The following is a 13785-nucleotide window of genomic DNA, read 5'->3' as shown; positions in this document are numbered from 1 at the left end:
ACATTGCCTTTTCCAGAAATGTTCTTATTATATAAGACGTGATATATTATACGAAATTAATATTAAAAATTTACTCCACCTATAGAATAATCAATTTATTAAACCGTTCTGTTTGGCATTATTTTTATACTTTTTTATAAAATTTGTTATATCTATAATTTATATACAGTAAATTTAATACATATAAAATTCAATGCATATATAGAATGTTATATTTTTATTTATTTCAAATTATTATTTTATAATTAATATTTATTCATACATTACAATACAATATTATTAATTATTTATAAGTTTTCTAATACCTATAAAGGAGGTTGCATATAAACAGAAGCTGGGAACGAGTTGCACTATAAATATGTTACAGACTTTTATGTTTATATTTTTTATATTATAATAATAATATATATATATCTTTATATTATTATAATAATATATATACAAAGATATAAAAATACACAGAACCCATATAATATACAAAAATATACAGTTCTGTTTCTTTAATTATTCTCCTAAAAATACAAATCTGCATCCACTCATAATGTAACCAGCAACATTAATATATTAATACGTATAATAATATTAACAGAAAATAAAAAACAGGAAACCAGAACACTCACCTCTCAACTTCTACTTTCGGTTCCGCTTTCATAGCAGCCTCGAGGACGCTTGGTAGTCGTTGCGGCTCCGCGGTCGGTGAGAAAGGCCTACTGGGGCTGGTGGTGATATATTGAGGTGACGCGTTTTTAAACTCCCCCGTAGTCGTGGCGTACGTGACACGACTCGACGAGGAAAAAGAGTCACCGGTTGTCTGTTCGTCAATTGCGGAGAACACCTGGTTCTGGCCAAACGTTACAATCTTCGGCGAACCTGGTCCAGTCTCTTCCTCCTTGATCTCTTCTGGTACCATATCGGCGGGTTGTGGAGACAGAGGTGGTGAACTTGGATCCGGACTAGACGTGTCCACGGTCTGCGTCGTGCCAACCGGTGCCAAGGACACCACGGAAACTACCTGCAGTGCCGCTACCGCTTCCTCTGTCTCTTGAGCGATCACGTTGTCCGTATGTTCAATCACCTGAAGAACGGGAATTAAGAATTTCACCCTCTTCATATTTTACACATTGTTCTCACAAATTAAGAAGAATTTTATGTACTATATTATTTATTATCAATGCAATAAAAAGAAGAACATTATTTAATAATTTACCTCGTGAGGCTGATAAGTGATCAGTTGATTATCCCTGAATCTTTCCGGGTATAGTTGACTCTGTATAGCTCTCATCTGCTTCTCTAGATGCAACCTCGCGTGACGTTCCCTTTCCAACTGTCGTCTGAGTTCTACCACCTCACTGTTGACCACAGAATGTCCCTCTGTGGTCACCGTTATTACCGACAATGGTTCTGGGGACATGCTGCCCAATCCTTCGTCACCGCTTTCGCTAACGTGCATTGGTAGACTAACCACGACACCTCCTGAAACAAACAAATTCCATCGATAATTCATTACTTAATCACATATAGCAAAAGTAGACTAAGTTCTACACTATTTAATCTTTCTAAATGTATTTCATATCGTCGATTTGATCGAAGAGAATAGAATTCACAAAACTAATTTCTGAAAGTAAACTATTATCTAGGATAGAATGTGTTAATATTTTATATATGATATATTCGAGACTTCTAAATTAATAATAATAAATATAATAAAACAAATATATAATATCTAATAAATAAATTCATTCTTAATAAGGATATTACTTGCACTGGAATTATAAAATAAAACTAAAAAATGAGGAATTAATTAATAACGCGCTGAGAATTTTTAAATCGTGTGCGTGTGTGTGTTTTTTTTTCTTTTTATTTTTAATAAAATTTCCTTCGTCATATCTCTTTTCAATAGTCATGAGATGGAAGTTTGTATAAAGGTTATGAGTTTATAAACTTCTCATAAATATAAGAATGACGATCACAAAATCAATCAAAATCAAATCTTATTATATTCAAATAATTTATTAGCCCGTGGAAATCAATGATTTCGTAGACAAAGAGGAAGCATCCCTATTTTTATTCGATGCGTAAGATTGAAAATTTAATCGCGCCGCGCCGTGAGAGTCAAAGGAAAGTAAACGAAGTTTCGATCCTATCGATCGAATTGCGACTTCTTCCCTCTTGTGAACAGAATAGAATATCCGGCAGAGCCTGCAGGAATGTAATTACTCGCACGAAAATGACGAACGACTCCTATATTAATCTCCACACCACTTTCGACCGACAAATTAAAAAATTCCTCGACGAATCTTCCCGATGAGTCAGTATCATAAAGCAAGTTATTCTGATGACGCGGGTAAATTAGTGATCGTCCGTTCGCAGATTGCGTTCTTCCTACAAGAGTGATAGATTAGTTTTATGGTCGTAGTAAAATCATACAAATATTTGATTCGCAATTTTGTATACGTTTAAGGCGTATCGTATAGTTTCAACTTAAGATACATACTATTTAGTTAATGACACATCATAATCGTTATAAATACAATTGTCAATTTCCTTTAGATCAAAGTGAACACACTCACCTTGATTGTCCGGTTTGCGTTTCTTGATCGGAACATCACCACCCTCGTGTTGATTCACCAGTCGCTTTAATTGACAGTTCTGTGACAGCAGTTGGGTTTTCTCTTGCTCCAGCTGGTATATGTATTCGGCAGTCTGCTGAAGTATCGCAGCCTGAAATAAGGATGCCATGTTATTGAAATAAATACTTATTTACGTATTTAGTACGTTAATAATTTGTATTCAACAATCTATGCGATAAATATCATCGATGATCATCAACGTGTAAGATACAAGATACAAAGTAAAAATTAAAATGAAGTGTTGCAAGCGTGGCCCAACGATGTATCGAAGATTTAAAAAGTGATCTTTAAAGCGCGCGTTGCTACTATTTTTATCTTTATACACGTTTTACCTAAATCAATATCTATTCCATCCATTCTAAGTCAATACTCGTTAAATAATTTTTACATCGTATTTGTCAGATATCGTGATGTTCGAATATTGTCGATATAAAAATTGTTCTATATATTTTTAGAACAAACTGACGCTAGAACGAACGACATATCTGGCATATCTCGCTATACTTTCAATCAATAAAAACCTTCGAAACGAACCAAACTAATATCCATAAAATACCAAAGGACAAGAAACAGCGGAACTAGGCCGAGTTTAAAAAGAATAAAGGTTCATTCAACACGCAGGTGTTCCCAAAGAATTATTCGCAATCTGTGTCTGAATACAAAATAAATAGGCAAGAGGAGGGGGTGTAAGATACTTCCTGTTTATATGGCTGAAGCTTAAAGGGTTTTATCATGGGGGAGAAAGGACCACCATGGGTCTGTGATCGAGTCGATAACATCCGGAACAGCGACGTACGCGTGTCGTACGCACGTAGTACGTAGTAAAACGGGAATGGTGGTGGTAGCAGCGAAAACAAAAGGGCCAATTGATACAGGAGTAGAAGGTAACGGGCTGTACGTTTTGCACCTGCCGACAGGTGGCCAACGAACAGATGCCCGCGTGTGTCGTGAAGCCATCTTCAGCTGTTTCTCTCTTGAAACTCGTTCCACTCGAAACTCCAAGTAATATACATTTAAAAAACGTTTCTGCTGTGATTATGCATATGATGCAAAGGACATTTAACTGGTTAATCGAAGAACTGGTTTCATGAATAATTTTTTCCTACAACCGTTGAATTATTTTTTCTTTTCATTTTTGCTCTAGATTTGTTCATTTTGGATCGGATTAATTTGTAGGTTCAGATGCATTTCTCGATGCGATAAAAGCAAGATCAGGATTCACGTTAAAAAATGTTTTGTAGAATTATAAATTGAGCTTTTTTCACTGGTCTTGCTTTATGGTTATTTTACTATGAATCCGTAATTCCTGTTCTCTAATTTTTACTTTAATCGTAATATAGGATTTCAATTATTTTTATTTTTGTTCTTTATTATTTGAAATATAATTGTTCAATTGATTTATCTATCTATTTTCTCCTTTATATTGGGAAAAATCTTGTTTCTCTTTTTCTAATTTACTAATTTCCAAGTAGATTCATAAGAGCATAAAAAAACAATTGCTTTCATGGAAATTATTCTATGATTTTAATATACTTTATTACATTAAAGTATGAATATATTAAAATTTAATTTAACGTAATTGTATTAAATTCTGTTGCACACATTGTTCCTCTTTCGAAAGGCTGGATTATTAAATTCAAAATATCATGATAACGAGAAAGTATTTCACAACTCGTTAAAACTCCATGTAATTCGTCTATGCTCGCGTGTAAGCACGGACAAAGAATTTCTAGAATTTAAATACATAGACTGCTGAACATGATATTTCGCAATATGAAGTCATACACGAATTAAGCGATACACCGTATATAAAAGAGAATTAAATTTAAACTAAAATCAGTGGAGCTAAAGTTTATACGTTTTAAACTTTTTCAGGGTTTATTTCTACTAATACAAAAACTATTATTAAAAATAAAAGTAACCATATGATTTCAATTATCTTATAAAGTTTATTTGTTATAAAAGGTACGAAATATAGAATTTGCAAAGCATGCGATTCTTTCTAAATCCATATTTTTATGGACACAACTAATGAAATAGAATACTTATATTTATGTTCACATTTCAGGAGGATCTGATCTTTGCAATCTATTACAGCAACAATTGTAACATTCGATGAAGATCGACAGAATTTTCATTATATTCTTCCATGGGACTACCGAATGGCAGAAAAATTTAGTTTGTTCACCAGAGTACCGTATCTCCTCGTGTGGCTTGGTTTGGCTTACAATCTCATGGTTGCATCACCTAGCGCCATTCAGGGGCAAATGAAAATGCATGGCGATGAATCTGATAAAAAATTACTCGTCAAAAAGGTCATTCGATTCCAACGACAGCGCGACGAGACGTAAGGGAAAAATCGATTTGGAGATATAAATTTGGTATTGAATATATGATGAAGATGTGTTTGACATGGTTTGAAGAAAACATAGAGTTTCATAAAACATATAAATACATATAATAAAAGATCACAAAATAAAGGAATAAAAAGATATTTTCATTTAAAGTGACATTTAGATTACTTAAAAAATCCATTTAGATATTTTAATATTGAAATCTGTCCATCGCACAGATTATACTTCAAGTATAATACAATATTTGCATATATAACAATTGAAATAAATTACCCTATTTAAGTTTCATTTCTATAGAAAAGTTGCGCCCAATAAAAAAATATGAATCTGCATAAACTGAGCAGCTAACTCAAACGCGTGTAAGCGTGTGTGAGAGAGGTCAAGAAAATGTTAACGATGCGTTATACTGCGAATCATGCATATTTACATACATCTATGACATCATATGATTGAATCTTCGGTTTGGGCGAGTAACGATCTAAATATATAATAGTTCGCGTCGAAAGGAACGAAAAATGAAAAAAAAAAGGAAACTAGCAAAGAAAAGTATTAGCCAATTCGCCAAAAAGTAGTTATTCTTCCGACAAAAACATAAAACGATCTTACGATCGACAAAAAATCTTTTCCTAAAATATTCCTACTCGCATAAACACGTAAAACACATGGAAATATTGAAGACGAGAAACACCGCAAGGTTGAGACAGAAAGGAAGTAACAAAAGGAAAAAGATCACTCGTGAGAGGAGAGAAAGGCGGAGAAAGAATGCAAAGGTGCGCTGTAACAAGACGAAAAGAAGAAAATGACGAAGAAACTAGAGTAGAGGAGAAGTCTTAACCAGAGAAAGACGAAAAAGAGAAAGGATGTCTGAAGAATAATATCAGAGGAACCGGGTACGAGTAGGACTCGAGCAGGGGCACGGACTCTTATTATTGCGTTTGCGTGTATGTAAGCCCGATCTTAGAGCATAATCGCGAACACACTCGGCATCTGTCAAGGGCACAAGGAGTTGGAACGAAAAGAGCTGTCCTTTGCGCGCATGTTGTTCTTTATTTGTGCAATTAAAAACTCACAGTTAACATTGAGAACCGAAAGCGATCCAGATGAAACCGAATCCGCGTTCCTTGGAGAATCCGCGGATTTTAATTCTTTTCGTATGTTTTAATCCATTTCGGAATTACGAAATTTGTTTAATTAATAAAGCTAGAAGAATTTTGATAATTCACAAAAATAAATACATATTTAGATATTCTTTACAACTAAAGAAATGTTAAATATTTAATTGGAATTTTCTCATGTTCTTTAATGTTCCAATTGAAGATGTAAAATATTTAAGAATTTATTGCGGGTGTTAATAAATATGAAATATCAAATTAAAAAAATACTTTAGAATTTAATTATTCATTTTCGAAAAGTTATGGCTGGATATATATCACGAGTATTCTCATTTCTATTTCTTCTTTTGTCCTTTAAAAAGAGAAGATAGAAAAATTAAAAGCTCATAAAACATCGAACTGGGAGTTGATTATGTATCGCGTGACTCGATCGCTTAAATTCGAGGCAATCCATTTTTTACCTCTAGACAATCGACGCCGGCAATACGAAGAAACAGCTATAAAAATGGTTGTCGTTGTTTGCCATGATTTCGGGATCAGCGTGATCTAGGTAAATCATCCAGGTTTCAATTTCGAACTCGCAATGTCTGTGACCAAATCGTGTGTTCGCGTGTTCATACCCATTTTCTCTGAATGCTATAAAAATCTTTCATATTTTGGAGCGGTTTATAAAGCTTCCTCTCCCAAAAAATTATATATAGTTTGTTATGAATATTCATATAAATGTATTACTACTGTCAATAGAGGTATTATAGATCAAGAATTTTTTACATTATGCTACATTATCGATATTTATTGCTCTAAAATGTCATAATCTTATTTCTGTATATCCTCCAATTACAGAACTATATGAAAAAGAATTCTACGTTTCATAGATCGATAATCTTCTGTACTTTAGAAATTTTCATATATTCGCATATATTTCGGAGCAGCTATAGTTATATTCATATATAATTAGATTTCTACATATCGAAAGATTTTCATTTCATAAAGAAAAATATTTTTCCAACGTTCAGATCGAAAGATCGAATTTCGCTTAGGAGATGCTAACTTTTAGGCCGTTTTTCGACTATGATGATTAGGGGAGCCGAAAGGCCACGCGTACGGCCTGCTCGGTCAGAGTTCCGACGCACGTGCCGAAATCTTGTTAATACCATTCTGCAGAGTCGTGGCGGGCCAAGGTCGATCCTCGAACGTTTCCTGAACGTTCGCAGATAGCGATTTGCGGAGAGGAAGCGGCCAGTCGAATCGACTGGCCAGGCAATTTTTTTAAATAACTCCGCTCAGAAAGTTTCGTACGAACAATTGGTTCTTCTGATCATCTTCAATGGCTCGATTTGATGAGATTTTATTTGTGTAAAAATGTTAAAAAACCATGTTAGACTTTAAACTTTAAAACTTTAATAATTATCCCTATATATAAATTCGTTCTATAATAAATGGACAACGATAATATTCTACGAGTAATGTAGCGTTTATGTGTGTCATTACTTGGTAGTGATGTATGTAATAAATATGTAATAAAAGTGGTAGTATGTAATAAATATCAAACACAAGGAAAATCGTAAATTTTTAATTAAAACAATTCTTGGATATAGGAATTTAAAAAAACTTCTCTGAGTGTTATGTAAACGTGTTACATCATGCGTTGAACACGTGAACGTTTTAAATTTAACAGACATTAAAAGGGATATTTTCAAGATATATTACAATAAAACGTCACTCACTGGTTTCGTCTAGTATATTCAGCAAAAAGAAATTTATTAACTTTTTTCCTATTTAAAACAAGCACACGTGAAGCTAAAAAAATTCGCCAACTACTTACGCGACCTTGAGTCTTATTTATGTGTATGAAATCTTATGCATTTTTAAATGGATTTTGCTGGAACTCTTCAAGAAGCGTGTCGTTGATAATACAAACGTGTATTCATTGATAAACAACGTGTCACGACAAAATGCACAGTCATTTTTTCTAAATTCGAAGATGGTATCCCACTGGGGGTAGCCATCCACATGTTATATTATTATACACATGTTATATTATTTTATATTATTATACCACTAAGCTATAATATTTTACCAAATGTTCTACTGGACAAATTGTAAAATGTAACTAAATAAAAAAAAAATTTTTTTTCTAAATTAAAACAAGATAACAGGATTATTAATTAATGTTATTATTGTAAACAATCAAACAAACAATGCTCATTAATTAATGTTAATACTGTGAATAATCAAAGGATTAATCGTATTATACAGCGGATGACGGAAATACCATGAATATTATATAGAATTATACTATTTCAAAAACAAAATTTATGAGAACTGAAATATCATAAGTAATTAAAATATTGTGAATACAAAAATCTTCGACGGAATCTATTTACCTAAAACTGTTTTGTTTGCGTAGAAAACTAAAAATTCATTCGAACGAAAATTAAATCTTTTGCTTTCTAAGCTTAATCTGAAAGAGTGGTTCTTTTACTACAAGAAAATAGTCACATAATTTTAATTTTTTTTTTTTTCGTTCCTAATAATATACTACTAGAAATATTTAGTTTGAACTACCAACTTAATATTTCGAAGATCACTTGACACATCTATTTCGATAAATTTGATCCCTGATATCAACGGAACTACCGGTTGCACGAAACTGCAAAGAATACGAGGTAGCTGCGCGTGGAAATGAGTTCAGCAGGTAGGGTCACGAGCTAAAATCACGCTTTACGGCTGTGAACTTTCCTTTCTTTCGATCGCCAGCTGCGCGCTAGAGCATTATGCCCTCTAGTCTTTCGCTCCTATCGATCGGTCCGTGTCGTCAGCCCATTCAGTCACGGTCACAGCTGTCGAATCTTGTTTTTCTCAGCAGCTCGGGAAAATAGTCGATTTACGACAGAAAATTGCCTTAAAATTTTCTTTTTTAGTGGGTGTAAGAACTGGGTGTAAGAAGGCTAATCGAGTGGTCCGGATGGTGAGAAAACAATAAGGCGAGGCAGGAAGAGATGAAGAAAAGAGAAGAGCTAGAGGGTGGATTTTATTGATGGAACGCAGAATCATAAAGGAACGCGAAACTGCAGCACGAAGTGAGAGCGAGTACGATAGGTGGCCGGCTGTGGCCGTTCTCTTGCATCGTGTTCGGTCTTTGGAATGCCGACACCGCCGACGCCGACACAACAAGAAGAAAACGATTCGATTCTCCCCAGGGCCGAGTCAGGACTTTCGGTGGGAGAGAATTCTCTCGCTAAGCGATGGCTTCGAGCTGTCCTCGTTGTGTATTGTGTATGCACGATAGAAGAGTAATAGAACTCGGAGAAGTAAATTTTCTAAAAAATATATTTGAAATAGGATTTGTTAATTAATTAACTCGACCATTTAGCTACGAAAGACATTTTTCCCAGGACTTGTAATGAAGACTTAAATAAGATCCTTTTTATTTTTTTTTTATTTATTTATTAAAATTACAATTAATTCTCGCGTTGAGAATTAAATAAGATACTTGTATTTATAATATAACTATTACTATATATTATATTAGCAATACAAGTATTGCTAATATAAAAAGAAACAAGTTGTATGTATAATGCAAATTATTATGCACATTTTTATAGGAAGTATTTGCAATAAATTACCACTAATAAGAAAGTTGATTACCTAATAATGATAAACGAATCCTGTGCCATTGGATGAAACTAGAAACCGATGCAAACGATTCTAAATCGAACATGTACGTACATTAATTCTAGATCTGGACAGAATTCAAACGAGATCCATTACATGCAGATCCATTATGTAGATTCGCGTAGATCCAATATAGACCTGGAACGAATTCAAGAAAAGCGATTTTCCTGATCGTTCTTCTTCTAGAACTGTAAACATTAGTTTATCTACCTATACACGCCCCTTCAAAATTGTTCTTTTTTTATTAATTACTAGTGATAGGAATACAGTTTCTCATAAAGGTTTCGCAGGAAAGAGCAGAATTACGGAAAGGCTTTATCTGATAATAATAATAACAATTATTATAACGATACTGTATATATAATTATGATAATTATTATTATCATTTATTTATGTAGGGATGACACCCTTTGATATGAAAATAAATACAACAATATAAAATGAACAAATACCTGCAATTGGTAACAACAACAGGTTACCACAAATGCTGCGCCATTGGTATTAGTCAATTACGCACTGCATTTCTACCACTTCTTTTTGAATACAGGAAGCGACTCGCAGAATAAGTTTAATCGATGGCCAAGTAAATTAGAACGTCTGCAAATGCGATTAATTCAACTACTAAAAATATAATTAGGTCTGTGTGGAAAATTAAGAATTTTCTGAAAGACCTAAACGGAGCAGTAAGCTTAACAAACTGAAGAACCTCTGGACAATCAATGTAATTTAATTTTTTATACGAATATAGCATCATTTCTATTTCTATCTATATCTTTTCCAAGGTGAATATTATGCAACTTGCCATACTTTATAAATATAATTTTCAACATTTCTGCAAACAATTAAAAGTACAGAATTAATTTTCCTTCGCAATTCCTTAAATTACATACGATATTCGATAAATTCAAATACAAGTTCGTAATATTGTAATGCAATATTAGGTATAAATAACGTTTTCGAAAGCATTAGACTGTTCAATAGACAGTAGATACGTATAAATAACATTGCTAATCTTGAGTACACGAGCAAGGAATGCCTCCTTTCTTGCGACTGTTCGCATTACATAATCCCGGACGTATTGCTTGTTCCTTTCGCGCTAAACGATCGATTCATTTAAGTCTACTCGAATCGGTCGAGTAAGTACTAGTCACCGTTCTCCGCTTATTTATCCGTCAACATCTACCGATCTAATATCGTAAATGTAGCCATGTATCCACGTAACTACATACTTCCAAAGATCCGGACGTTTGGAATTTACAAGCTTAAACCTCGTTACAAACGAATAAATTTTATCATGTAGACTGTAGATATTTCTCGTGCGTACCGACTGTACACGGTATCCCAATAATCGTGGTACAATTGCCAAAGGTCTAACCCTGCATACGAAAGACACATGGAAAATATGTAATAAAATTTCTTCACAGGATACTTCTTTCCCGAAAAAATTAGATCGAAAACTTTATAAAGTATCCCGATTCACGGTAAATTATGAATTTGGATTCAACGTATTTCAGGCAAATTAGAGATTCGCCGAGGTACAGTAAAAAAAACTCAGTGAAATGAAAAAAAAGACCCAGCAAGCCTGCGGAATCTCCTAAAAAGTTTGAAACTGCAATCACATTCAAGCTGTGGTTATGAATGGTCCGAATAAAATGTTAATTTTATGGGAATTCGGCACTCTCCATCCTCTCGAAAGTTGAAAACGCGTTTGTAAGCTGTCTGTCAAGGCAATTACGACGTAATAGTAAGAATCTCGGCACTATAGGGGTGGTCCAGCAGTAAATTCAGTCGATTTTGGCCAGCAGCCACTTCCTACTCGACAATCTGTCTTTGAAAGACGAAACTAACCTAACTCGAACCGACATGACTGAAATCGACGCGACTCTTCGGCGTTTACGCTATTCTGCGATTTATACCGAGGCCGGAAAACCTTTGGATCTTCGATTTAGTTTGAAACTTCTGTTTTCATTCTTCTTGTAATAAAGTATCATCGTTAAATTTGAGAACCTAGAATCAAAGATAAACGAAATGATATAAATCGCTTCTGCATTCTTCGCGTTTCGATGGCTCTAATATAAAATACCATCAACCCAAAAAGAAATTTAAAACCACGCGATAAAAATGCACAAAAGATAAGAATATTTCTCTTGCAATGTGCGTTCCTACAATCGACCAACGGCAACAACGAATGTTCAAAGAGTCGAAAAATAGAAAAAGAAGGTTGATTCGTTGAAAAAGGGGTAGACACAAAGGGTTTTCCTCGAGGAATATATTTGTACGTTTCCGGTGGACGCTGGAGACACGAGGTGTGCCGCATTTGTGGCGTCATCTGGCGCCGGGACGCTTGACCGCAATGTGCCATGACAGACGAACGAATGCAGGTAATTTGCAATTCTCGTTCGCTTTAATAGACCATGCAGTGGGCGAGTAAAACGTTTACGTTAGCTAGGCAACAAGGCTGCGTTTCAACCATGGGAGGGATTTCTATTTTTCTTTCTGTCAACCATTATTCTTTTCTTCCCTTTGTCTTGCGCCCTGTTTTATTCATTTTGACAGATAGCTGCAAATATTTAAAACGGAATTATTTCCCAGAAGAGAATTTTATCTATTACCGTGGTAAAATATTTTTGTACGCGAAACTTCAGGTGAGATTTTTTTTAGATTTCCTTTGCTTTTGATGCGTTTTCAGCTGACGTTAACACTCTATCGCTGTCATTGTAGAGCGTAATAATTTAGATTCATATATGGAATTATGTTATTTTTACTGTATTATTTATATATATATATATATGTCGAGTTCTCATTATGATTAGGGTTAGAGGCGTGAAACGAATCCTCATTTGAACTACACATTGTCGCTATGCAATGGAGAAGACATTGACTAGTGCAAATACGACTACTACAAAATTTGACAAATAACCGCGGTAATCAGACACTCGAGAAGCTAATGACAATGATCCTAGGTCCAACAACGAATCCACGGTCAACGGGTTAGTAAGCTTATTTCTTCGTCGAAGTCTAACTTGGAATTGATATCAAGACGTTAGTTAACTAGTCCAAGAGCTCGTACACCGAGCGAGAAAGTGCCTTTCCGTCACGGTGACGCTGTCGAGGAAAACTATGATGGGGTGTGTCTAAGAGCATGAAATCCTCGGATTCGTGGAGAGATGTCTTCATTCGGGAAGTGAGGGAAATTGACGCTGCTGTTAATTGGTCAATTTGGGACAAAGACTGCTTGTCCGTTTGTAGAACCTTAATTAACAAAATCTTAAGGTTTATAGCGGGTCCTCGGGCTAGCTAGATTGTTTCATTACAGCTATAGTAGACTCTAGGTTACAATGTTGCGGGATTATCCAAAATTCCAAAGGCTCCGGTGTTCTTTCATCTCCGACATATATATATATAATTATTTTTTATTTTCCCAAGAAAATAGATAGCGAGTAGGTGCTAAAGATAGTGTTGGTCATTTGTAAAAGAGAGTATCGTTTGTAATAATGTTAATTGTTTGAATTAAAGGAAATATCTTTCAGGAAGGTAAAGAGAGATATGATTTTGAAAATACCTTTTCGAAATACATCAAACAGACAAACGATTTCCAAGGAAACGTTGAATAAAACTTATCACACAATCCTAGTTCCCATAAATCAGATTACCTATTCTACACCAAACAAACCTACATACGTGAAGTACCAGAGTTAATTTAATGAGAAGGAACAAACGAAAGACGTAATTTACAAAGATGGTATTAGTTGAGCGAGTTAAACGGAAGAGAAGGGAATAAGAGATGTTTTTTATGGCTATTGTATTAAGAACACGTATCCAACATAGAAACGAATTGACTATCTTCGCTAGTGAATTTGGAGGACTTGGCATGAGAACGTAAGAGAAGAAAAATAACTTAAGTGGATTCGAGTTCTGCGGTCTTGGGAAAAACTGGACATCTTGCCAAGGCACGAACCCGTACCTTACTATGGTACAACGAAAAGAGAAAATAGTGTCTTAACCTGCGTT

At 34.4% G+C, this 13785-nt stretch overlaps 1 protein-coding gene across 2 annotated transcripts in view; it reads right to left on the bottom strand.

Moving 5' to 3' along the window:
- The window catches only part of LOC100748243 (helix-loop-helix protein 11), a 149658-nt gene that overhangs the window by 4201 nt on the left and 131672 nt on the right, over positions 1–13785 (bottom strand). For both annotated transcript variants that reach the window (XM_012382059.3, XM_003487171.4), the window contains exons 3-5: positions 2571–2721; positions 1208–1473; positions 621–1075 (exon numbers count right to left, since the gene is read on the bottom strand). In XM_012382059.3, coding sequence (XP_012237482.1) covers positions 621–1075; positions 1208–1473; positions 2571–2721 — 872 coding nt within the window. The remainder of the gene's footprint in view (positions 1–620; positions 1076–1207; positions 1474–2570; positions 2722–13785) is intronic.

This window comes from Bombus impatiens, unplaced genomic scaffold, assembly GCF_000188095.3.
Source record: "Bombus impatiens unplaced genomic scaffold, BIMP_2.2 scf_0142, whole genome shotgun sequence".
In the NCBI taxonomy this organism is placed as follows: domain Eukaryota; kingdom Metazoa; phylum Arthropoda; class Insecta; order Hymenoptera; family Apidae; genus Bombus; species Bombus impatiens.
The sequence above is the reverse complement of the archived record's forward strand: the minus strand, read 5'-3'. Positions and strand labels throughout refer to the sequence as shown.